We start from the raw sequence: 25,634 nt of genomic DNA on the forward strand, positions 1-25,634 counted from the left end.
AGAGCTTGTCATGGGCTAAGTTGGGACTCCCCTGTGGGGATTTGAACTTTCGAAAGCCGTGCTCGCAGTTATGGGTAGATGGGAATTTGTTAATGTCTGGTTGTAGATAACTTGAACCTTAATTTAATTAAAATGAATCAACAATGTGAGTTACCGTGATGGTCTCTTCTCAGCGGAGTCCAGGAAGTGAACACGGTGTTGGAGTAATGCTTGCCGCAGGTTGTCCTCTAGTTACTCGCTCGCGCTTTGCCTCCTTTTCTCGCTCTCATTTGCGAGTAGGTTAGCCACCATATATGCTAGTCGCTTGCTGCAGCTCCACATATTTTCCTTGCCTTACCTATTAAGCTTAAATAGTCTTGATCGCGAGGGTGCGAGATTGCTGAGTCCCTGTGGCTCACAGATTACTTCCAAACCAGATGCAGGGCCTGATGATTCCGCTCCAGATGGCGCGCTTGAGCTCAAGTGGGAGTTCGACGAGGACTCTCAACGATACTACGTGTCTTTCCCTGATGATCAGCAGTGGTGCCTAGTTGGGGTGATCGGGACCGTGTCGCATGTTGGGTTATCTTTTATTTTGGCGCCGTAGTCGGGCCATGAGTGTTTGAATGTTATAATGTTATTTATGCACTTTGATTGACGTGGCGAGTGTAAGCCAACTATGTTTCTCCCCTTTATTATTTATATTACATGGGATGTTGTGAAGATTGCCTAACTTGCGGCATTGCTTTCAATGCGGTTATGTCTCTAAGTCATGCCTCGACACATGGGAGCTATAGCCGCATCGAGGGCGTTACATATTATGACATGTTTAGGGGTAAACCGCTAGACACTTTTAAGTTTTTTGTACCCAGGAAGGCAAGTCATCATAGATTATGCATAAAATATATCCTCAAGGGCGGCACAGATTGTCACAAAGGGCTACGAAGCATGCTCGATGGCATGGCAGATAAACAAAGTTTCAGCTATCCTATTACATGAAGCTTTAAAGCGGCTCAACAGTGCCATTGTTTTTCACAGTAGCCATATAAAACGGCGACCGGATCAAGACTCTTCCTCACGTCGGTTTGACGGTTGCGGATCAGTTGGTGCACGCACTTCTTCATCCCTCCCCAGCCGCTGGAAATCAGCCGTTGACCAATCGATTCCGGTTAAGGCTCGGAATACTGCTTCTTCATGGATAAGATTAGAAGGGTTAATATCAGGGGCATAAGTGTGCTTACGAATCGGAGGCACAAGTTCTTCGACTTCATGGATCTCGGCCGGCTGTCTTTTCCCTTCTGCATCATAAAACGGTTGAAAATGGGACAAATCGGTGTCTTCAGCTAATTTGCTGGCCGCTGGCCGCATCTGTTTGGTCAACCGCCGAAGATCATCATTGTCAAAGTTTGAACTGTCTTCTTTAACGTCTGGATACCCTTTAATGATATCCTCCGCTTCAAGATCTGGAATCCAGGCCTTGGCTCGAATAAGGGCAGTTAATGCTCCGGCTCTTGCAGCGGCTCTCTTCAACTCGGCAATACGCGCCGGTAACATGCCCAGCTTCTCAAGGGTTTCCTTAATCAACGTTGGCACCGGTTTGTTATAGGCTGCTGTACTAATGGCTCGCTGAGATCTAGAGTATAGCTGCTCAATCAATGTGTATGCCGCTTTGAGCTTCATCCGCATATCTGCACCAAGATGAGTGATCCGAGTTCCTGCCAAAGATTTGGTCAACATCGTGGTCAGTTTTAAGATTCATTGCCTGATGCAACATACATAAGCAGATACTTACCAAAGATAGCAGAGGTCATAGCGTTGATTTGGCGCTTCAAACTGGCTAGTTCTTCAGCCACCGGTTTCAGGGCGTCCTCGGCATCTACGGCTCTTTTGGTCAAACCGGCTTTTTCGCTTTCCCATACAGCACGCTCTTGATTGAAGGATTCTTTCAATTTTTCCATTCCGGCCAGGGCCTGGGTCAGCTCCTCTTTGGCTTTTGCAGCTTCGGCTTGTTGCGACTTCACATTTTCTTACAAGTCAGAGTTTTTGGCATCTTTGCTTCTCAGTTCAGCCTGCAACATTGAAGGTATCTTCAACAAAACAACATAAATATGCACTAAGTATAAAGCATATAACAAGTTATCCACTTCATACTTGGGGGCTAATGCTTATTTGCTCTCAAATACTACCTTCTATGCAAGTCTCCAGAACAATGCAAGCATTATCCTTGACACTTGGGGGCTAATGTACGTTTGTTCTTAACTGGCGGTATGGACTAAAAACCGGATTAACTTGCCAAGTTAAACCGGCCTTTGGGGGCTATGCTACAGAATGTTATCTCATTTTCAAACATGAGTTTTATCTATGATTGAAGACACGCCTTGGCAAAGATTAATGATGGGATGCTTAAAGTGTTACAAAGACCCAGTTTATGATTGACGATCAGAAAACGGCTCTTGGGGGCTACTTGGAATAGTATTTCAGCTATAAATCAATGTGCAAGGGAGAAGAATTTACCTCATATCATTCTTTCATCAAATTCACCAAACCGGCTTCAGAATCCCGGTTTGAGTGTACATGGTTCAAGAAGCCGGAATGAAGCTCATCAGCGTTAAGATGAGCATAGTTTGATAAGTCGTTGCTCCATTTACCTTTATCCCTAGCAATTTGCTCTTCTTTGGCACTATGCTGAGCCAAAATGACGGGATGACCAGGAGAACTGTGGCCGGCTACGGTAATAATAACATCATCGTTTTGACCATCAAGATTTTGGGCGGATGATGATGGAATTTCAGTGTCTTTCATTGTATTAGCCCGGTTTGGTTCTGCCGGTTCAGCATCAGGGGCGGTAGGCTCAACATCTGTAGGTTCGTCAGTATGCTGGCCGTCAAGGGGCGGATCATCAAAAGTTGTTTCAGGATGGAGGCCTTCCGGTTCACCTGTTTGCTCTGGTTCAACTCTTGGGTCTTCTTCTTCGGCAACAGGGTCTTCTGGCGGATTGGTGACCCGAGCTTTCTTGCTAGGTCTATCTTTGGCCCTACAAACAGAATAAAAAGGGTTAACATCATGTTCAAAAGATATAGGGCACATTGAAAGGAAAGGTTTTTCGTAACTCACCCAGCCACAGTTTTCAAAGGGGGGAGTTGAGTTGCTGTCGATTCACCAGAAGAAGAAGGAGGTGTCACCTGATAATTTGAATCGGACAGATTAAGAGGCTGTCTGAAATAACCTGCCTTGGGGTAAGAATGGTCAGAAGTAGGAGAGACCTCAGACCGATGCTTCCGAACCGGAGTATCAGGTAAACCGGTAGAGGTGACCTGTTGGCCACTGTGCCGAGTTGTCCGGCGAGCCTCATGCTGTTGAGTCTTCAAAATAAATGTTGGATGCAAGAGAGCAAGAGGATGAGAAAAGCTTTCTTTCCGGATTGTTTGGCGAGGTTTTTATGTTGGCATAGAGTCTAAACCAGAGTAAAGGGTAATTACCTCTACGTCCTCAGCCTGACTAGCTTCGGCTTCCTCCTGAGGAAGATCATTGTTAACAAGATGCATAAAAAGAGAGCCAAGTGAGTCAAGTTCTACCTCAACTTCTGGGTCATCAGTATCATCATCAAGCTCCATATTAATCCGGTCAGCCGGTTTCCGCTTTGATGTCCGTTTTACGGCTTTGGTCTTCGGGCGGGTTGGCTTGGCCACTTTGTCTCCAGTTGGCTTTGCCGCTTTCTCTATGGATTTCCGTTTCCAGAAGGGGTCATCACCCTATACATATAAAGAAGAGGGATTACAGCTTGTATAAGTCAAAGATATTAGAGATGAAGAGGAAGTGTAATGCTTACAGCAGGCGGTTTGTTCTTGGTGTAGAAGGGACTCAGGCCGGTTTGACTACAGACCAGTTCTGATTCATTCAGAATCTTCTTTACACCTTCAGTAACTTCTTCCTCAGATAATTGGATGTTGCAGTGGCGTTGAGGATCGTCAACCTCACCGGTATATTCGCACATTAAACCGGGGCACCGGCTTGGCGGCAAGATACTCCAGGATATCCAACAGCGTACAAAATCCACACCTGTTAAACCGTTTGCCATAAAGGTTCAGATCTTGGCAATTTGAGGAGCATATTTTGCCCTTTCTAAGGAGCTCAGGCGTTGTGGCATTGGGTGAGTATTGGATAATCTATGATCTTGGAAGCCGGGGAGGGGATTCTCATCCTCAGGCGGAGTGTCTCTGCAGTAGAACCATGTTTGGTTCCATTCCTTTGGGTGGCTATGGTGTTTGGCATGAGGAAATTCCACTTCTTTCCGCTTTTGAATCGAAACACCACCAAGCTCTGTATTCGGGCCATTCACAAACTCTATGCGCCGGTTTAAGTGAAAGAAATCCCGGAACAATTTGGCAGTTGGTTCTTCCTGTAAATAGGCTTCACAGAAGACTTGGAAATTGCATAAGTTGGAGACAGAATTGGGACCAATATCTTGTGGATGCAGTTGGAAGCTGGCAAGCACATCTCGATAAAATTTCGACCCTGGCGGTTTGAAACCATGGCTTATATGGTCAACAAAGATTACCACTTCACCTTGTCTTGGGGTTGGAGGATTCTTAGTTCCTGGGGCTCGCCATTTGATCTCAGTTTCCTTAGGCAGAGAGCCGATGCTAACCATCTCATCCAGTTGAGCTTCAGTAACCCGGGAACAAGCCCAGTTGCAGGCAATGAATTGTTTGGCCATTGCAAAGCGAACAAACTGAAAATAAAAGGCCAGTTTATAAATTATGCATGATCATACACAAGAGACAAGGGAGTAACAAACGTACTGATATATTAAATGGTACAACCCGGAGACTAGTATACTGAGAAAGAAGATAATACTAGCGCACGATTGATCCGACACTGTTAAACCGGAGTATGTTTGTGAAGGTAACATGCTCTTCCAGTTTATCAGAGGTCTAATGGCATAGACTATTTATCCAATGTCAAATCGCTTATATTGGCATGTGGAGAAACAGATCTCACAGTGATGTATAATACTTTCGGATCTAGAGATAAGACACAAAAGCAAAAATAATTGGATCTTGAAGGGGTACAGAACTGAAGCAATTTTTGACAGACAGATCAGTTGTTTGCACATAAAGATTTGTGATGATCATGGTAAGTAAGCTACAGTAAGAGATGTATCAAGCATTAAGTGTCCATCTATTAAAGGAAGAACATGGAAGAACAACACTGATGAACTTCGGAAGAACTGTGAGGAATATCGAAACCCTAGAACAGATCTATGGTGACAAAAGCAGAGCTTACCGGAGCTAGTGAAGAAGCGGAAGGGCGCCGCAGTTCTCTGGTGCGTTCAGGGTGATGCAGCGGCCGAGGTCGGAGCAGAAACGATGGTCGACTGTGGCGGCGGAGTTCTAGAGGTTGAGCGGCGCGAGGAAGACGATGCGAAGAGGCACGGGGGGGCGGTGAAAATGACCCCTCGGTCCTATTTATAAGGCGAAGTGAAAAATGGCAAGTGCGGGAATCGAGGAGTCCAAAAAATGGATAAGTTAATAAAGGTGTCGCCTCGATAGCTGGATATATATTAAATGAAGGAAATCTCCGATATCAACGGATGGATGATGTCAGGACGGTTTATCGTAATTTTGAAGTATGACGTCATGGCGGTTTACAAGATCAAAAACGAAGACAAGAGAGAAGATTTTTTCTAAAGTGTGGAAGATTGACATGAACAAGTTCAAACCAATCTGGGGCCTAATGTTGGGGATATTACTATTGGAGGTAAACCGGCCTTGGGTAGCCGGGTTGACTCTTTGAAGGTTAGAAGCCCATGAAGATGTAAAGATGCTAGCGCTTTACGGAGGGCCCAGAGGCGAGTACAATATGTAAATGTAAACTGGCCCAGTCATGTAACTTGTATAGTATGATAGAAAGAGAGAGAGACCGAACTAGATACGTTTATAAACCGACTTTGGGACTCTGTAGCCCAGCGGGCGTCAACCTATGTATATAAAGGGACGACCCGGCCGTGGTTTAGGGACAGAGAACAACAACTCGAAAGCCAGACAAAGCGGATTCGCTCCCTGGCCTTCGAAACCCTAGCAATACCAATCACAACTAGACGTAGGCTTTTACCTTCATCGAAGGGGCCGAACTAGTATAAACTCCCGTGTTCCCTTGTCCGGTTTAACCCCTTTAAGCTAAGCCATCGCGATGGTTCCACAACTAAGTCCTTTCACAAGGACATCTGCCGTGACAAACCCACGACAGAGGTAGCCCTTGATTTCCTTGGCCAACTTTTTAACAATCTTATTGACACTGATCCTTACCAGGATGACACTGGGGCCAGTCAAGCCGGGGAAGTAGAGGTAACTATCATTTCCTCCGACTCAGAGCCCTTACCAAGACACAAAGTTCGACGAGTGATCCATAAAGTAAGGTTTTCTAACCCCTTAGCTCACTTGGATACCAACTTTCATTTGAAAAAGCAGCAACATGAAAGCCGCCGTGAAGTTGAGATTGAAGATGAACCGGCTGTCATCCTTCAATAGACCCCTCGGAAACGCCCGAACAAGGTTTACTTATTACCGTCCTTAACTTGTTTTAATGAATCTTGCTCCTTGTATTTCTTTTAACTCCTTTCTTTTACCTTTTCAGGAGGTGTCTCGTTCCTCAGGCGACTCATCACAAACACAATTTCCAGCTTTCAAGACTGCTCCTGGGTAATCAGAAATCCTCTTTTCTTCCGGGTTGATCAATTGTATCTTGATGCTGACTACCCTGCAATATTTTTTCCTTAGCGGCCAGGCTAAATCCAAGAAGGCGAAGGCAGCCAAACCGGCGGAAGACCCGCTAGTACTAGCATCTGACCCGGCTAGGCCGCCTTCTCCATTAACTGACGCCCCAGAAAACCCGCCTATTGTCAATGACGCAAATCCTACAGAGACGTCCCTTGACAAAGCCACTATGAATCCTTCTATAGCTGGACCGTCAAGCTCAACCGACCCGACGTCTCCACGTGTTCAAGATGTTCAAATTACTGGGAGCCGCTTTGTTGAGCCGGGGAACCCAATGGTATTGGCTCGGTGCACAGCAAAGCAAGAATTATTGGAAAGGCAGAAGGTTCACTTTGATGTTGCCAATTATGACCGTCTCAATGCCAGTGATATCTTATCCGGCTATCTCAGTCATGTACACTCCATTCGTGAGTCTGAGATCGAGATGGTCAAGCAGCTTCAGTTGAAGTATGAGGTACGTTGTTTCCGGTTTACTAATATTCCTTCAGCCCCCAAGTCTTCAGATTATGAGAGAAACAGAATAACATGTAGGCTTAAAGTACAGTCCGAGACTTTTACCTCTGAATCTTTGCCTGATATTGATAGAAACAAAAACTTCACCTATAGTCCCCAAGGACCAGTTTATTTTGACCATCAATGAATCGGTACTTTAGAATTTAAAACCGTCTTCAAAATACTTAATCCTCCGGTTTAACCTTGATAAATTTGCTGAACTGCGTACATTAGCCCCCAAGTGCCAAGTGTTGTTACTTTGTAAGGGACTTGGGACTTTAAATATGTTTGTAGAGTCATAAAAATTTGATTTGGCATACATTAGCCCCCAAGTGTCAAGTGGTTTACTCGTAAAGTACTTTGAGACTTGAATCTTGAATTTGAATATTTGAATTTGAAACCAAGTCTTGACTTATCTGAACGTTTCACAGAATGCCTTGTCTGAATTGAACTCTCAATTGTCGGACGCAAAGACCCGGCTAGCAAGTCAGGAGTCCGAAATCAAATCTTCCACTTCCAAACTGCAAATGAGCCTTTCTGCAACGGAAAATTTGAAGACCAGCTTTGCTGCCAAGGAGAAGGCTTGGCAAAATGAGAAAACACTTTTGACCCGATGAGCTGAGACGGCCGAAACAGCTCTGAAAGAAATTTCAACAGAGCTGAACGGTTTAAAGGGCCGGGTGTCTCACATGCTCGCTGCTATCTTTAGTAAGGTACCTGATTTGACCTTTCGCATAATTTTTGCCAAACCGGAGTATAATCTGCCAACTTACTCTGTAAAAAATATATGCAGGTCCACGAAGTAAAAATCTGAGCCAAGACCCATTGATTAAACTGAAGGCAGTATACACCTTGGTTGAACAACTGTATATTGGTGCATAACGGGCTCTGGCCGCTATCTCTCCTGCAAATCAAGGACCCAACCGGCTTAGCGATGTCCTGAAGAAGCTGTCCATCCTTCCTGCTAGATTCCAAGAAGTAAAACGCTCCTGAGCGCGAGCCGGAGCTTTGACTGCCCTAAGCCGCTCCAAGGCTTGGGTGCCAGACCTAGACCCGGCGGACGTAGCAAGAGGTTACCCTACTGCGAAGGAGGACGGGTCTCTGTTTGATCAGGATGATTTCATAGCGTGTGTACGCGAAGTCCGGCCTCAGGCGACTAGTCTTGGAGATGACACCAATGTTGACAAGTACCAGCCGGGTTTTGATAGTGAAAATAAGAAGATGGCCACTCCTTCATACAAAGTAGCAGATCTGATCCCACCAGTGAGAGAAGATACCTTTGCCCCGGAAATTGACCCGGTCGGCCTGATTGACGACGAAGCCGAATTTGTCACCATGAACGGCTTTGATTGGTCAAAATCCAACTTCCAGCAAACAGAAGGTGGTGAACCAGAGAGGGAGGGACGATGATCATCTTCATAGGCCTATAAAGCCTTGTCATAACTTAGTTGCTAAAACACCGCATGCTTGCTTATGCTGTCGTGCATAAAATACTTCTATGTGAATCTGCTTCCAGATGTCAATGTATGCATCGTTTAATGTTTGTCTCTGCGATATTTGAACTCTGTTCCTGTGAATACAAGAAAAAGACTGGCAAGGCGGTTTAGAACCAAACGGGCTTAAATGCCCTAATTTACAGCCAATATATTTTACCTCAATAAAAAGCAGAGACAAATATAAAGAAAGGATAAGGGTTAATACTAATTCTTGAGTTAACGCAGCGGGTAAGCGCGTATAAGTAAGAACCATACCTTGTCCTTGTTGATCCTTAGATTGCCGGTTTTAATAATCCGGGTGGTGAACTTGATAATTCAATATGTATGAAAAGTTAATACTTCTTGAATACTCAATGATCATCATATCCTAGTAGCTCGTACCTTTGGATCCTTGAGCCACTGGCTTGAATAACCCGGGCGGCTGTGTTGTTCAATAATTGAGCCAGTGAAGAAAACCAGGCTATCTTATTTGTAATATTGAAACAATAAAAGTTCAAAGGCAAGCAACAGATAATAAACATAATTTTAACTCTATATTCAAAAGGCTGGGGGTTCCTGATTCGAATACGATTAGTAAACCAGACCAAAGGGGTTAAGCTAAGGTTCGAATACGACCATATAGCCCCCAGTGGCTTTGGCGTTGCGCCAATCAAGAGGGTACCGATAGTTATGTTCTCTTTGGTTCGAATATGACCTATGTTTGAACAGGAAGCCCCCAAATTACCTTGAGAGGTTTTTAATGACCCTGATTCGAATACGATCCAAGTCGGACTCAAAAGGGGTTAAGCTATGATTCGGATACGATCAAGAAGCCCCCAAGTGAGTTTGGCCTTGAGCCGATCAAGAGGGTTACGACAGCTATGTTCTCTTTGGTTCGAATACGACCTATGTTTGAACAGGAAGCCCCCAAGTCACCTTGAGATTTGCAGCTAGATTCGGATACGATCATAAGCCGGACCAAAAGGGTTAAACTTGATTCAAATATGATCAGTTCCTTAATAGTCATTTGTAAGTAAGAAATAAGAAAGATGTATAGTCTGTGAAAAGAAAAGAGACAGATGGTCTTACTTTATTGCTTAACATAGTATATACAACGTGAACGTATGAACATGTTGAGAGCCGGTGGCTCAGGTGTAATATGGCCAAAGTTGAGCAATGTTCCATGGCCGGCGGGTCTCCTCTTCCGACTTACGTGAGTCTGCATGCTCTCGAACGTCAATGAGGTAGTATGACCCATTGTTTAAATTTTTACTAACCACAAAGGGTCCCTCCCAAGGTGGGGATAACTTGTGTGCATCTGAAAGATCCTGGATGAGCCGGAGCACCTAGTCGCCTTCCTGAAAAGTCCTGGACTTAACTCGGTGGCTGTGATAACGACGCAGGTCCTGTTGATAAATTGCTGACCGTGTCACTGCTAAGTCCCTTTCTTCATCCAGCAAGTCAAGCACATCCTGTCTGGCTTTTTCATTGTTTGCTTCAACATAAGCCGCCACACGGGGTGAGTCATGATGGATGTCACTAGGCAACACTGCTTCTGCTCCGTAAACCATGAAGAAGGGTGTGTAACCCGTAGACCTGTTGGGCGTAGTATTGATGCTCCATAACACTGAGGGTAATTTCTCTACCCAACAACCCGGCGTTTGCTATAAAGGAACCATAAGCCGGGGTTTTAGCCCTTTCAGAATTTCCTGATTGGCTCTCTCAGCTTGACCATTGGATTGAGGATGAGCTACAGAAGAAACATCAAGCCGGATGTGCTCTCGATGACAAAACTCTTCCATAGCCCCTTGGGACAGATTAGTGCCATTATCTGTGATAATACTTTGTGGAAAACCGAAACAGAAGATTACTTTTTTCATGAACTGAACCGCCGTGGTTGCATCACACTTACTCACAGGCTCCACCTCAATCCATTTGGTGAACTTATCAACTGCCACCAAGAGATGTATCTTTTTATCCTCAGACCTTTTGAAAGGTCCCACCATGTCAAGCCCCCAGACCACAAACGGGCAAGTGATTGGAATCATCCGGAGCTCTTGAGCCGGCACATGCGCTCGTCGTGCAAAATTTTGACATCCATCACATCTACTGACCAGATCTTCCGCATCAGCGTGAGCCATCAACCAGTAAAAACCGTGACGAAACGCTTTGGCCACTAAAGATTTTGATCCGGCGTGATGACCGCAATCGCCTTCATGGATCTCACGAAGGATTTCTTGACCTTCTTCGGGGGAAACACACCGTTGAAACGCTCCGGAAACACTGCGATGAAACAACTCTCCATCTGAAATCGTCATGGACTTAGATCGCCTGGTTATCTGCCGAGCCAGGGTCTCATCCGCTGGCGACTCTCCCCGGGTCATGTAAGCCAAGAACGGTATCGTCCAATCTGGGATGACATGAAGACCCGCTACCAACTGCGCCTCTGGGTCAGGAACAGCTAAATCTTCTTCTGTGGGCAACTTGACAGAGGGGTTATGAAAAACATCCAAAAAGGTGTTGGGTGGCACCGGCTTACGCTAAGACCCTAGCCGGCTTAAAGCATCAGCCGCTTCGTTCTTTCGACGGTCAATGTGTTCCACCTGATAACCTTTAAAATATCCTGCAACAGCATCGACCTCCCGGCGATAAGCCGCCATGAGAGGGTCTTTGGAATCCCACTTGCCAGATACCTGTTGATCCACTAGATCTGAGTCACCAAGACATCTGATCCGGCTCAAGCTCATCTCCTTTGCCACTCGAAGACCATGGAGCAAGGCTTCATACTCTGTTGTGTTTTTAGTGCATGGAAACATCAACCGTAACACATAACAAAATTTATCACCTCGTGGCGAAGTTAATACGACTCCAGCCCCCGAGCCTTCCAATTTCCTGGATCCATCAAAATGAATAGTCCAATATGTGTTGTCCGGCTTCTCTTCCGGTATCTGCATCTCTGTCCAGTCATTGATGAAGTCAACCAGGGCTTGAGACTTAATTGCACTACGTGGAACATACTTCAACCCATGAGATCCAAGCTCAATTACCCACTTGGCGACTCGCCCCATGGCTTCTCTGTTTTGAATAATGTCTCCCAAAGGAGCAGAGCTAACCACAGTGATTGGATGTCCCTGAAAGTAATGCTTAAGCTTCCAGCTTGCCATGAACACCCCATAAACAAGCTTCTACCAATGTGGATATCGTTGTTTAGACTCAATTAGCACTTCACTGACATAATAAACCGGTCGCTGAACTGGATGCTCTTTGCCTGCCTCCTGGCGCTCTACCACAATAGCCACACTAACAGCCCGTGAGTTGGCAGCTACGTATAACAATAGCGGCTCTTTCTCAATTGGAGCAGCCAAGACCGGTGGCTCAGCTAGCTGTGCCTTCAGATCCTCAAAAGCAGCGTTCGCAGCATCGCTCCAAACAAAAACATCCGTTTTCTTCATCAACTGATACAGAGGCATAGCCTTTTCCCCTAACCGGCTTATGAACCGGCTCAAAGCAGCCACACGACCCGCCAGTCGCTGAACATCATTGATGCAGGTTGGTTTGGCTAGAGATGTGATTGCCTTGATTTTCTCCAGGTTAGCTTCAATACCTCGGTTAGACACCAAAAAACCCAAAAGCTTCCCGGCTGGCACTCCAAAAATACACTTGGCCGGGTTAAGCATCATCTTGTAAACCCGAAGATTATCAAAAGTCTCTTTAAGGTCTGTGACCAAGGTTTCCTCTTCCCTGGATTTCACCACTATATCATCCACATAAGCATGAACATTGCGCCCAATTTGATCGTGAAGACAATTCTGCACACACCGCTGGTAAGTCGCCTGGGCACTCTTAAGCCCAAAAGGCATAGACACATAGCAGAAAGCTCCAAAAGGAGTTATAAAAGCTGTCTTCTCTTGATCCTTGACAGCCATCTTAATCTGATGATAACCGGAATAAGCATCTAAGAAACTCAAGCGAGTGCAACCCGCCGTAGCATCAATGATCTGGGCAATACAGGGGAGAGCAAAAGGATCAGCCGGACAAGCCTTGTTCAAATCTGTGTAATCCACACACATACGCCAGGTGCCATTCTTTTTTAGTACAAGCACCGGGTTAGCTAACCATTCTGGGTGAAAGACCTCCACAATGAACCTGGCTGCCAAGAGCCGGGCCACCTCTTCTCCGATGGCCTTGCGCCTTTCTTCATTGAACCATCGGAGAAACTGTCTGACAGGTTTGAACTTTGGATCGATATTAAGAGTGTGCTCAGCGAGTTCCCTCAGGACACCTGGCATGTCTGAAGGTTTCCATGCAAAGATGTCCCGGTTCTCATGGATGAACTCGATGAGCGCGCTTTCCTATTTCGGATCCAAGTTTGCGCTGATGATGAACTGTTTGGATGAGTCACCAGGTACAAAGTCAACCATCTTAGTGTCATCAGCTGATTTGAATTTCAACTCCGGCTCATGCTCTGTTGTTGGTTTCTTTAATGATGTCATGTCCGCCGGGTCAACATGATCCTTGTAGAATTTTAACTCCTCTGTTGCACAAACAGATTCAGCATAGGCGGCATCACCCTGTTCACATTCCAATGCTATCTTCCGGCTCCCATGTACTGTAATGGTGCCCTTATGACCCGGCATCTTGAGCTGCAAATATACGTAACACGGCCGAGCCATGAACTTGGCATAAGCCGGCCGCCCAAACAGAGCATGATATGGGCTTTTGATCTTAACCACTTCAAAGGTTAATTTTTCTGCTCTGGTGTCATACTCATCCCCAAAGGCTACTTCCAGCTCAATCTTCCCAACTGGGTATGCCGATTTACCAGGTACCACACCGTGAAAAACAGTGTTGGATTGTTTAAGATTTTTATCCGTCAATCCCATCCCGCGGAACATCTCATAGTAGAGGATGTTGATGTTGCTGCCTCCATCCATGAGTACCTTAGTAAACTTGTACCCACCAACCTGAGGTGCCACTACCAAAGCCAAGTGACCCGGATTATCAACCCGGGGCGGGTGATCCTCTCTGCTCCACACAATAGGCTGCTCCGACCAATGTAGATAACGTGGAATTGCCGGCTCAATGGCATTGACGGCCCTCTTGTGGAGTTTCTGGTCCCTCTTACATAAACTGGTAGTAAAGACATGATACTGTCCGCTACTCAACTGCTTTGGCTTGCTTTGATAGCCGGATTGCTGCTGCTGCTGATTCCCTTGGCCGTGTTGCTGATTATATCCTCCTTGGTGACCAGGATAACCCTGACTGTGAAAACCTCCTCCACTTGAACCGGCGCCCGGGCCCTGAAAGCCGCCTCCACCTGAGCCGCCACCTGGGCCATGACCCCCATCAAATGCGTTTGAATTTTTAAATGCCTTCATGATCGTGTAATCCTTCCACAAGTGGGTGGCTGGTTTCTCCCGGGTGCCGCGTTTTGGACAAGGTTCATTCAACAACTGCTCAAGGGTGGGGCCTGACCCGCCCGATCGAGGGGGTTGTCTGCCCTTGCGCCACTGATTACCACCATGCGCATTAGTATTAGCAACAAACTCATCAGCCTTACGTTTACTACCTCCCTGATTCACCGGGTTATGCTGATGACCCTTGCCATTGCCGTTCTTCTTTCCCTTTGTTGCCTTTTCTTCGTCAGAAACCAGTTCCTTGGTGGTATCAGAATCGGCATACTTGACAAGAGCTGCCATCAACGTTCCCATGTCATTACAGTCATGTTTAAGCCGCCCCAACTTCTGCTTCAGAGATTCAAAGCGACATTTTTTCTCCAACATCAAAACTGTTGAGCCGGCATCCATCTTATCAGATGAATGTATTATCTCCTTGACCCGGCGCACCCAATGGGTTGTAGATTCACCATCCTCTTGCTTGCAATTGGTCAGGTCCACAATCGACATTGGCTGCTTACACGTGTCCTTAAAGTTCTGGATGAACCGTGCTTCCAACTCTGCCCATGAGCCGATAGAATTGGGTGGCAATCCCTTCAACAAGGTCCGAGCCGTTCCATCCAACATCATGGTAAAATACTTGGCCATCATCAGCCACCACCATCGCTTGGCCATTGTCAGCCACCACCATCACGAGGTCATCATCGGACAGAATAGGCTGCACCTCCTCATCCCCACTCTACTCCTCTTCTTCCCCACTCCATTCCTCCTCATCCTCGATGCTGCTTTTGTTGTAGCCAGAGTCACTACTACTCTTGCTGTAGCCAGAGTCGCTATTGCTGCTCTCATTGCCTGACCAAATGCAACAAAGTTTTTTTAACAATCAGTGTGAGACAAAGCCAAATGGAGAGGAAGAAGAGGCAGAGCATACTGGCATCGTCGTCGTCGTGGTAGCGCATGCGACACATAGTCGTGTTGAACACCTTCACGGTGAGCGTGGTGTTGCCGTCATACCTGAGGACAAGGAAGTAACCATGTCGCGGTTCGTAGGCACAGACGAACTGCTCCTAGCCATGACACAGGTACATGTGGTCATACCTAAACAACACCTCCACGTCCCACAGCCCGTGAAGCCCGCTGCCGGCCTGTCAAAGCTTCACATTCTTTGGCTGATGGCCATCTAGCATCTTCATAAAAGTGTCAGGCAGCCTCTACAACATGGATCAAGCAATGAGTAGCAAATAGCAGAGTTATGATAAAGTGATGGTGAAGAGGAGATCTCTCCTTTTATATACCTGCCTCCTGGAGGAATTATCGAGTATGATAGTGAAGAAATCGAAACCTTCCAAGTCGTACTCCGGTGTGGCAGAGCGCAACCTGCGGTGGCGGCCTCCCCCATCTCTGATAAGAAGCAGAAGAGACTAATTACTGCCCTTACAACATTATCATACAACATTACAGCAGCAGAAGTTTTGAGCAGAAGATAATCGACTACACCAAGTTATCATTTCACATTCAAAAAGCAATGCACTTATGGACATATGATGGCAACAGCTAGAACCATGTGTACTATAAATGGCCCATATCTAGAACCATATCTATAAACACAACTAGAATCATATTTGATAAATGGACCATATGCATATCTACAGAAACTTGGCTCTAATCCAACTTGGTTCTAATTCAACTCTATCATATTTGATAAATGGACATAGTTGGAACAGAGCCAAGTTTTTAGACATGAAAGAAAACTGAGAAAAAAAAGCAATGCACTTGTGCTCAACAACATCAACAACACTTAATTAATTTGGTAGGTTAGTTCACAATTGCAATTGGCACCCTTCAAAACTAGGGATTTCTTTAGACATGAAACAAAACTAAAAATGTAAACCAAATTGATGGTGATATCAATAAGAAAACATTACCACTACCAACAATATTGATGGGATATTCAAAGATAACACAAGGTTCAAGTGTAAAAAAAATTCATTTATTTTTGGTAGAAAAATTATTTGAAATTTGGTGAAATATAGACATCTACAATTTTGCATGACATGCCATGGACCTTAAAAACAGAAACTTAAAAAACTTTAAAAAAAACTAAAGTAAACTAAATGTAAACCAAATCTAAATGGACATCTACAATTTTGCATGACATGCCATGAACTTTTCTGTTTCTTATTAACCTAAAGTAAACTAAATGTAAACCAAAACTTAAAAAACAGAAACAAAACCTAAACTAAACCAACCCTAAATTAAACTAAACCTAAACTAAATCTAAAAAATAGGAAAAAAATACAAGGTCTCACCGAAGCAGGGGTCGCCGGAGCAGCGGGGTGGCCGCGGGAGTGGTGGAGAGGGGCGCTGGGGCGGCCGGGTTGGAGGAGGGGGCGCCGGAGCGGCGGGGAGGCCGCAGCGGTGGAGGAGAGGGGCGCCGGGGCCGCCGGGGTGGAGGAGGGGGGCGCCGTGGCGACAAGGGTGGCGCGGGGTGGCTCGGGCATGGGGGTGGGGTGGGGTAGCGCGGCGATGTTGGTGGCGCTGGACGGAGGGGGGTCGCCGGGGCAGCGGGGTGGTGCGGGGCGGAAGCGGCTCGGGCACGGGGTAGAGAGAGAGAGAAAGGGGGGTGGGGCGCGGGCGTTGGCTTTTTATTTAGGGCACGATTCTTTGTCGTGTGCTAGCAGACGGCAAAGAGCCTAGCTAACGGACGTTAGTTTGGCCACTTTCTTTGTTGTCGGCTAGCACATGGCAAAGAAAGTGGTCATTAGGTGTCTCTCTCTAGTGGGCCACCCTCCCTTTTTGCCATCTGCTAGCTGACGGCAAAGCTTCTACGCCATCCGCTAGCAGACGACAAAGAGACGGTTGACGGCAAACAATATCTTTGTCGTCCGCTTCTTTGTCGTCAGTTTTCTTTAACCTTATGGCAAAGACCTTCTTTGCCATCAGCTAGCTAACGGCAAAGAGCCAGCTGACGGCAAAGATCCTGTTTCTAGTAGTGATTGAATAAATAGTTACGTTCTCATGTCATGCACATTACAAGTGTTGTTATTGCCCTGTAGTTTCACACACTTATATTTTGTCTATTCTTCTTTGTCTTAAACATATATTATTTGAACGGTATCTCTATCTTGATTTGGCAACAAAAACTAGAATGATATAGACCTTACAGTGACCATGGTACATAGATATATGTTTGTTTCATGTTGTTGTCCTGTCCACTTTACTACTGAACTGATTTACCAAAATGCGTTTCATATACAACATGGTAAACCTGTGATGTGTCAGCTTGTTTCTCTTTTAGAATGCGGACAAAATATTGGAGAAGAGTACCCCATTATGCAATGGTAAAGGAAGTAATGTCGATAAGGTTCAAGATAGTGAGACATCCATGTTGGTCTCCAAGAAAGCTGATAAAAACTATCTTGACGACAGTGAGACAACCCAAAAGTCATGTCTTGATGTAGTGTTCAAGTTACTGGCCACTACTGCTGGCACAAGCTCTTCGAACTCGCTGCCTGAATCAGTCTGTCTTCTTAAGTCTCAACTTCAAGTTGAAATACATCGATCAGATGTGCTGCGACACGAAGCCGAAGGACTAAGGAAGTCCCTGCAGAATTTAGATGCATACTTTCTGGTGCAACAGCAAGCGCTGGAGGATTTAAGCGCCAAAAAAGAGAAAGTTAATAAGCTTGCTAACCATCTTGCCAGCATTATGGGTACCCAGGATATTGTTTCTTGAGCTCTTCTGAAGTGGTTTTAGTTCTGGACTTGTTTTGCTGCAGCGTTTATTTGCACTGGTCGCCAGCTTTGACAACCAGTGTATGTGCTATGCTGCTTTGTTCCCTATATTTGCACTGGTGGCGAACTTTGATGCCCGGTGGATGTAATATGTGTAATAGCCGTAATAGCCTAGCATAAGTTGCTTGCTTATTTATTTCCTTGTTGTCTTGTTTATTTGCTTGGTTGTAGTCAGTACAGTTCTTTTTCCACAGTTTGCTAGTCGCCGCAATAACCTATTTTTTAAAACTAGGCCACAATAACCATGGGCTACATATTTACTGTAGTGACCATGGGCCTCCTATAGGCCGTAGAAACAATGGGCCTTCTATGGGCCGTAGAAACAATGGGCCTTCTACGAGTCGTAGCATCAATGGGCCTTCTACGAGTCGTATGATCGATTGGCCAAACATGGGCCAATAACAGACTGCATTATGTGCTGTAAATGGGCTAGAGTTGGAATCGTCCGTTCATGGGCCGACCATAACGGGCCGTCGTTCATCGGTCGCAATATGAAAACGACCCAACGGATTAACGAGCCGCAAACGGGCCGACTGTAACCATGGGCTGAATTTGGCCCACAAGCAGAAAAGGCCAGTAACGGTCCGTAAGTAACCGAATGCTGGAAATGAGCCCAAGAATAAATGGGCCCTGAGAAGGCTGAAAGATACATGGGTTAGAAACGGCCCAATGGAATAATGGGCCGTTAATGGGTATAAAGTGGTACACTGTTCATTACGGGCCAGTTTCACCACGGGCCGTTAATGGGCCAAGAGTTACAAAGGGCCTCATGGGCCATACATGGGCCGGGAGTTACAACTGGCTGGAATCATATTGGACGGCCTAGATGAAACTACTAGGCTTAATTCGGATAGGTCGTAACAGGTCGTGAGTTACTGGGCCGTAAATGGGCTATATACGAACATACCGTTAATAGGCTTTCCATGGGCCGGCCCGCTACCTTTTGACCAAGTCAAACGGTCGGCCTTTTCATCGGAATGGGCCTCTATTGGGTCGTACCACATGTCGATGTATCATAGACGCCTCATGTCCAATGAGTGGATGACATCTATCCCAACGGGTGAGCCGACACGTGGTTCCTCTGGCCATTGAGAATTTTACACATGGAAAATCCCCATTGGTTCGAGTTGTTAACGGGTTATCAAATCCAAACCGGGCCCGATAGCTTAACGGCGACCCGTTACGGTGGATGCCACGTGTCGGTCACCCTTGACGAAAGCACTTCCATGACGCGCCATTTATCGTCATGGAAGTGGACACTTCAGTGATGACAATTCTGGTAATGTAATGGAACACTTCTACGACGGCATGAGTATGACTATCTTTATTCTGTCATAAAATTTTCATGGATGTACATTCATGACAGAAAATGTGACCTACTGTGACAAACACGTATCATCATGGAAGTATATTTTTTTGTAGTGCTAGCTCAAGATATAAGTGAAGCACATAGAGTATTCTAATAAATTCACGATTCATGTGTGTCCCTCTCAAAAGGTGTGTACATCAAGGACGATTATGGTAAACTAAAAACCAAATACTCATATCATACAAGACGCTCCAAGCAAAACACATATCATGTGGTGAATAAAAATATAGCCTGAAGTAAATTTACCGATGGAACGAAGACAAAAGAGGGGATGCCATCCTGGGCATCCCCAAGCTTGGATGCTTGGTTGTCCTTGAATATTACCTTGGGGTGTATAAAAACAATCCAAAGACAAATGCAAAACAATTACAATTGGATCTAAAAAGGGTATGGGAATCTACAGATGTATTTAGAAAATATATATCAGAATGTATATAAGCCCATTGATTTGTTCAGGCAGTACAGGCTTTAGATATCAGAATTTGAGAAAGCAATATTAATTGCAACTATTATACATGTGGCCATAAGTGATCCCATGAATGTCGATTTGAATGCTAAGAAAACATTGATGCTTCTTGTGATATCTGTGAGTAGTGGACAAAAAGGTGAAAGCCAATTTAGTATATTCCATTTGAATGCTAAGGAATCAAGTTGAATATATAAACCAATTAAAGAAGAGGACACTAACAAACATTTAGTACATTTTTTGGCAGGAATAGACCTAACAAATATTACCTTAGACAAGTAAAAAATCCTCTCCATCCCAACCACTTCATTGCAATATTAAAATGAGACAGATTCCCTAGCCAAATTTGTAGCGGTAATGTTCATTCAACCTCTGAACTATATTTGGCTAGGGAATATAGTATAGGGAATCTGTCTCATTTCAATCCAAATTCTTGTGTGGTTGATTAAGGCTCTCCTTGATAAGGAATAACAACCTGCACACTTCAGAAGAAATCTAGATGAGGGAACCAAAAAATCTTTAGACAGTGGCGGCGCTAGGGGTCTTCCCCGGACTTCCATGGAATACTAAAGAATTGTTCGATCCATTTGTATGCTGCTACTGGCTTGCTGTATATTTGTTGTCATATTGATATAAAATTGCACAAATGATTACCAAGGAAGAAATTTCTGGCTCCGCCACTGTCTTCAGCTATGTGCATTCATGAAAAATTAAGAAATCAGGCACGCAGATTGAAGGAGGAGCTCATGTGGACCTGGTGCTTCACCGTAGTTGAGGACTTGAGGGCACGACATCCCCTGATGCACTCACGAGAGGGCTTACTGGATTTGAAGAAAAGAGGAGGCGGCGGCCGCTGAACTTGCCACCAGTGACGACACATCTGCCCCTCTCATGCGTGTGTGCTGCAACAGAGGAGGCGGGGCTGAGGCGCTGCGTCGGGCCGACCAACAACTATTGCAGTTGCTCTGGTCAGCGAGCCTACATTCCACGGCCGACCCCGGCTCCTTGCTCATGCTGCTCCAGCCGGCGCACCGTCCGACACTCTCCCACCCATATTAGTTCCGCCTACCTACGCCAGACTCGCCTCGAGCCGGCTGCCGCCATGAAGCTTAACCGGCGGGATGTGGTTCTGCGAGGAGGAGAAACGCGAAGGGGAGTTGGGCTCGATGTGGGGAGGGATGTGCACTGCGGTAGGGGTGCGGGCGAGGAGGAAGGAGAGGTGCAATGGCTCTGGCGACGAGGAGGAACTCTCCCACCCGCATCCGGCGCCCAGCTGCTTCCGCCTACCTGCGCCAGGCTCGCCTCGATCCGGCCGTCGCCATGGAGCCTAAAAAACGGGATGTGGTTCTGGGAGGAGGAGAAACGTGAAGGGAGTTGGGCTCGATGATGGGAGGGATGTGCACCGCGACAGGGGTGCGGGTGAGGAGCAAGGAGAGGTGTGGCGGCTCTAGTGACGAGTAAGGAGGAGGAAGGCGTGCTACGGATGTGGTGATTGGGGAAGGGTTTGTCACCAGCGAAGGGTGTGACGCGCACTGAGAGGAAGCACGCCTCGCACGAGGGACCCAACGCGTGGCGCTCGCAAGTCCAGTTGTCAGTTGTGCGTCGGCCACACGGACCCAACAACGAGCGAACACAACACAACTAACCACCGGCCCCACCCCTCGACATGGCCCCAACATCAGTGGCCTTTGTAAAACTAAAATAATGGCACTAGACGACCAGGAAGAAAAAAAGGCAAGTGCACCGAACAACCCGGAGAAAAGACGAGTGAGTGGACGCGACAGTGCGTGGATGTCAGCCTCGGCACTGCTCATGCAGGAACCCAACAACTCTCTCCCGTAATCAAAGCGACATGGATTGCACGAAGCCCACCGGCCGACGTGTAGGACCAGCATCAAACTGGACCACCCATCATTGTGTAGGAAGACGCGGGTGTGCAGGCGTCGGCTCACCCTATTTTTCGCATGCATCACATTGCCCCACGCCTCTCTGTTGGTAAGGGCTCACCAAAAACATCTGCACTAACACTAGCGCAGAGAAAAACAACAGAAAGTCGCTTACACGTAGGACCAACGGCCATTTTGGCCCACTCGTCATTGCATGGATGGGTAGCATCGGGCGTGGTTGTGTCGTTCTAGCAGGCTACCGAGCCAGGAGGAGCCAAGGACGCGCGATGCTATGCGCACACGTGGTGCCCAAGGAGAGATCGTCCGCGACCAAGAAAGCAATGACCCAGCCAATAGCGCTGGACGCTGAGCCCACAGGTCATCACCCCCAATGAACTCACCACACGGTGAAAACCGACAACAAGATTTGCAGCGACGATCCAACGTGAGGCAGCGAAACAAAGACCGGGTTGACCAAGATCTAACAGACGAAAACGATGCAAATCGGGGGAGTACCAAGGAGGCGAGTTGCCCAGCCACCTTATAGGTTTAAATTAATATTATTATGTCCTTGCTTGCTACTAATCAATCTTATGTGGATTTCATTTATGAAAATATTAATATACACCCCGAAGGGATGCTTTGGAGAGGCACCACTTACATCTTAGGGAGAGAGAAGAAAGAGTGCATCCTTATGGAGCCTCTTTTATTAGAGTATTTTACCCAATCATGCTCAATTTTAAAAACTGATCGAGACAATATGAAATTACGAATGTTACAAAAATGATAAATTACTCCCTTTCCATCCAAACAATAGATGAAATTATTGCTTCCTTTATATTCCAAGTGCTAAATACTTAGCCAGCCAAACACTAGAAAATGACATTGAACCTCAATATCAGTATCTTAAGATATTTGACAATTGAGCCAATCCAATGGAAAGACCATTTTTCTCTTAAGCAATCCAATAGCAAGACCATTTTTCTCTTAAGCAACCTGTTTTAAGATGAAATGGCAAGACCTTGGCTTGAATGTCTACATCCAAACAGAGCATTCAAAAAAGCAGATCAGAAATAATAAGGTGGATGGGCTTGGTAGGCTCGCCCACCCACTCGCACAACAGGCCAATCAGGCCCATCCACTTGCACGGCCCGCACTATGCTTCTTCTTCTCTATCAAGAAATGGTACAGCGTTAAAGCCACCAGATCCCACGGCGCAGAACTACCCCAAACACCAACCAAAATCCACCCCCAAACTAGGTCACCCATGTCTGGCGGCGGGCAAGCAGCGGTCTCGTTCCTGACGAAGCTCGCAAAGGTGGCTGCCGGGTTGGGCTTGACGGCATCTGCCGTCTCCACGTCCCTCTACACGGTGGACGGCGGCCAACGCGCGGTCATCTTCGACCGCTTCCAGGGCGTTCTCCCGGCGGTCGTCTCGGAGGGCACCCACTTCCTCGTCCCCTGGCTCCAGAAGCCCTTCCTCTTCGACATCCGCACGCGCCCGCACAGCTTCTCCTCCACCTCCGGAACCAAGGATCTCCAGATGGTCAGCCTCACGCTCCGCGTCCTCGCCCGCCCCGACGTGGAACGCCTTCCTGAAATCTTCACCAACCTCGGCCTCGACTACGACGACAAGGTGCTCCCCTCCATCGGCAACGAGGTGCTCAAGGCCGTCGTCGCCCAGTTCAACGCAGACCAGCTCCTCACCGACCGTCCCCACGTCTCTGCCCTCGTCCGTGAAGCCCTCGTCCGCCGCGCCGGCGAGTTCAACATCGTGCTCGATGACGTCGCCATCACCCACCTCGCCTACGGGCACGACTTCGCCCAGGCCGTTGAGAAGAAGCAGGTCGCGCAGCAGGAGGCTGAGCGCTCCAGGTTCCTCGTTGCGCGTGCAGAGCAGGAGAGGCGTGCTGCTATCGTTCGCGCGGAGGGAGAGAGCGAGTCCGCACGGCTCATCTCAGATGCCACCGCTCTTGTAGGCAATGGCCTGATCGAGCTCAGGAGGATCGAGGCTGCCAAGGAGATAGCTGGGGTGATTGCGCGCTCACCCAATGTTTCCTACATCCCTTCTGGCAACAACGGCCAGATGCTGCTTGGGCTCAGCACTGCCCGGTGAATGAATTGCCACTTATCTTCCAGTTGGTCACAGTACTTTCGTCACTTCAGATGCCCAATTATCCTTCACTTGATTACAATACTTGAATAACTTCAGATGCTTCGACATAGTAGTTATGATTTTATCGTAGAATGGAGACTTCTATTATGGAGGAGTCATTGAACAAATGTTGTATTTTGGTTGCCAACCTATGCTATATTTGTGCTTATGATGCGTTCTTGAATTACATGAACCTTTTTATTATTGCAGGGATATGGTCCTCAATGGTTATTGCTCAGAGGCAACTTGGTTTTTGAATTATTGGTTTCATTTGTTGTTTTTTCTGATTAAAGTTCTACTATTGTTTTGTTGATCATATTTGTTATTGCATAGTTTGGTCTGGGTAGCCGTGCAACGCGCAGCAAAATATTGCACTCTGTTTTGTAAATAGGGTGAGCATGCATGAGCTGCATTTGTCAACACTACATCTGCTTGTAGTTAATCTTTTGTTGATTTTCTGGTTTTACTACTAGTGGAGTATACTAGAACTAGCTATTTGACCATGCATTGCAACGGAAACATAAATATTAGTTATCCTACGTATACTTTACCCTCACCGTATACTAGATTTTGATAGCATTTTATTTAGTTGAGGTTTTGATAAGATTTTGATCTGATTTGGGTATGGACAGGGGAAAACAGAAGGTTATGATTGAGTCAAGATTTTGGTAACTGCTGATTTTAATTGTTTTGATTGAGTTAATGCATGACATGATTTTTGAGAAGTACCGATTTTGTTTTAATTATTTCAAGTTACTCTATTTATGTTGGTTTTTTTTTGTGCGGTATTTGTTGAGATCATCGAAACAAACCCAAAAGAAAATCAAAGTGGAGGGGGGGGGGGGGGGGGGGGGGGGGCGCGTGAGGGAGGGAAAAACTGGGAAGGAGATGAAGAGGACACTACCCTTTTAATGGTAGAGATCATGTACAACAAAGGGTAGCTTGGCCGGGAGTTCTTCTATTTGAGTCTTTGTTAGTTCCATTATGTTCCTTGTGCTTCAATTTTGTAAAAATAAACGAGGTAAGATGGCATTGGTACGTTCGCATCACCTATCCCTGGCCCTCTATTTTGGGCTTTTCCTTTCCATGCCCCCCCTAGAGTTTGTAGTTTTTTTAGTCTCAACCACAAAAACCAATGCGCATACTAGTAACTTGTAATCCTTCTGTTCTACAGTATATTAAATTATCATTAATTTAGTATAACTTTGTTCCGTGAGGGAGTCCCGTGTCACCATATTTGTTCTCTGTGTGGAAGGATTTACATCTCTTTTGAATCTATATGGGGGTGCACCATAAGCGATCAATTGCAGTCTTCGACCTCGGCAAATGTGGCGCCTCAGCATTTCTCTCCTTTTATTTGCCATCGATACCAATTGTAAGATTTTTAATATATGTAGTTGGGTTCTCTCTGTCTTCTAAAACCAACGAGTAGTCCATTAAAGTATTACTAGGAGCCAACACATATAACCTGCTAATCTTCTCTGGTGATTCCATTAATTCACCTCTTGTTTATTGTTTGCATCTCTCCCCCTCCTCAAATCATCCCTTGGCCTTCTACAAATCTGCACATACAAATTCACCTATTTGTTGCCCCAATGGTTGTCGCTGCATCGGATCTCGCAGAGCCCCCGCCATCGTTGGACTGAGATTATGATTGCATGATGTATTGCTCTTCGTGCATAGGCACGTATATATGATGTACAAAGATGGGCCACGAACCTCAACTATACAAGGAACTAGGAGGCGGGCCCAATACACAATATGCACATAACACATATACTCACCCCCCCCCCCCAGTCAAAGCGGCACCGCGGCTGACGCAAAGACTGGACCGGAACTCCTCAA

At 46.2% G+C, this 25,634-nt stretch overlaps 1 protein-coding gene and 1 pseudogene across 1 annotated transcript; one reads left to right on the plus strand and one right to left on the minus strand.

The window, feature by feature from the left end:
• Positions 1–1,041: 1,041 nt before the first annotated feature.
• Positions 1,042–1,937, minus strand: LOC147965131 (uncharacterized). The gene is made up of 2 exons (XM_087528102.1): positions 1,772–1,937; positions 1,042–1,694 (listed from the first exon to the last, which is right to left on the minus strand). Exons 1-2 carry the CDS (start codon positions 1,935–1,937, stop codon positions 1,042–1,044), a joined length of 819 nt encoding a protein of 272 aa, XP_087384228.1.
• Positions 1,938–22,822: 20,885 nt separating this feature from the next.
• LOC125513533 (prohibitin-3, mitochondrial pseudogene) lies at positions 22,823–23,993 on the plus strand (annotated as a pseudogene).
• Positions 23,994–25,634: the final 1,641 nt, after the last annotated feature.

This window comes from Triticum urartu, chromosome 6A (assembly GCF_056163025.1).
Source record: "Triticum urartu cultivar PI428250 chromosome 6A, HENAU_Tu73, whole genome shotgun sequence".
NCBI lineage: Eukaryota > Viridiplantae > Streptophyta > Magnoliopsida > Poales > Poaceae > Triticum > Triticum urartu.

Coding starts and splice junctions, on each gene's coding strand:
- LOC147965131 (XM_087528102.1), bottom strand. CDS start 1,937: ATGGAAAAATTGAAAGAATCCTTCAATCAAGAGCGTGCTGTATGGGAA. Junction 1,695..1,771: donor TATGACCTCTGCTATCTTTG/GTAAGTATCTGC, acceptor AATCTTTGGCAG/GAACTCGGATCACTCATCTT.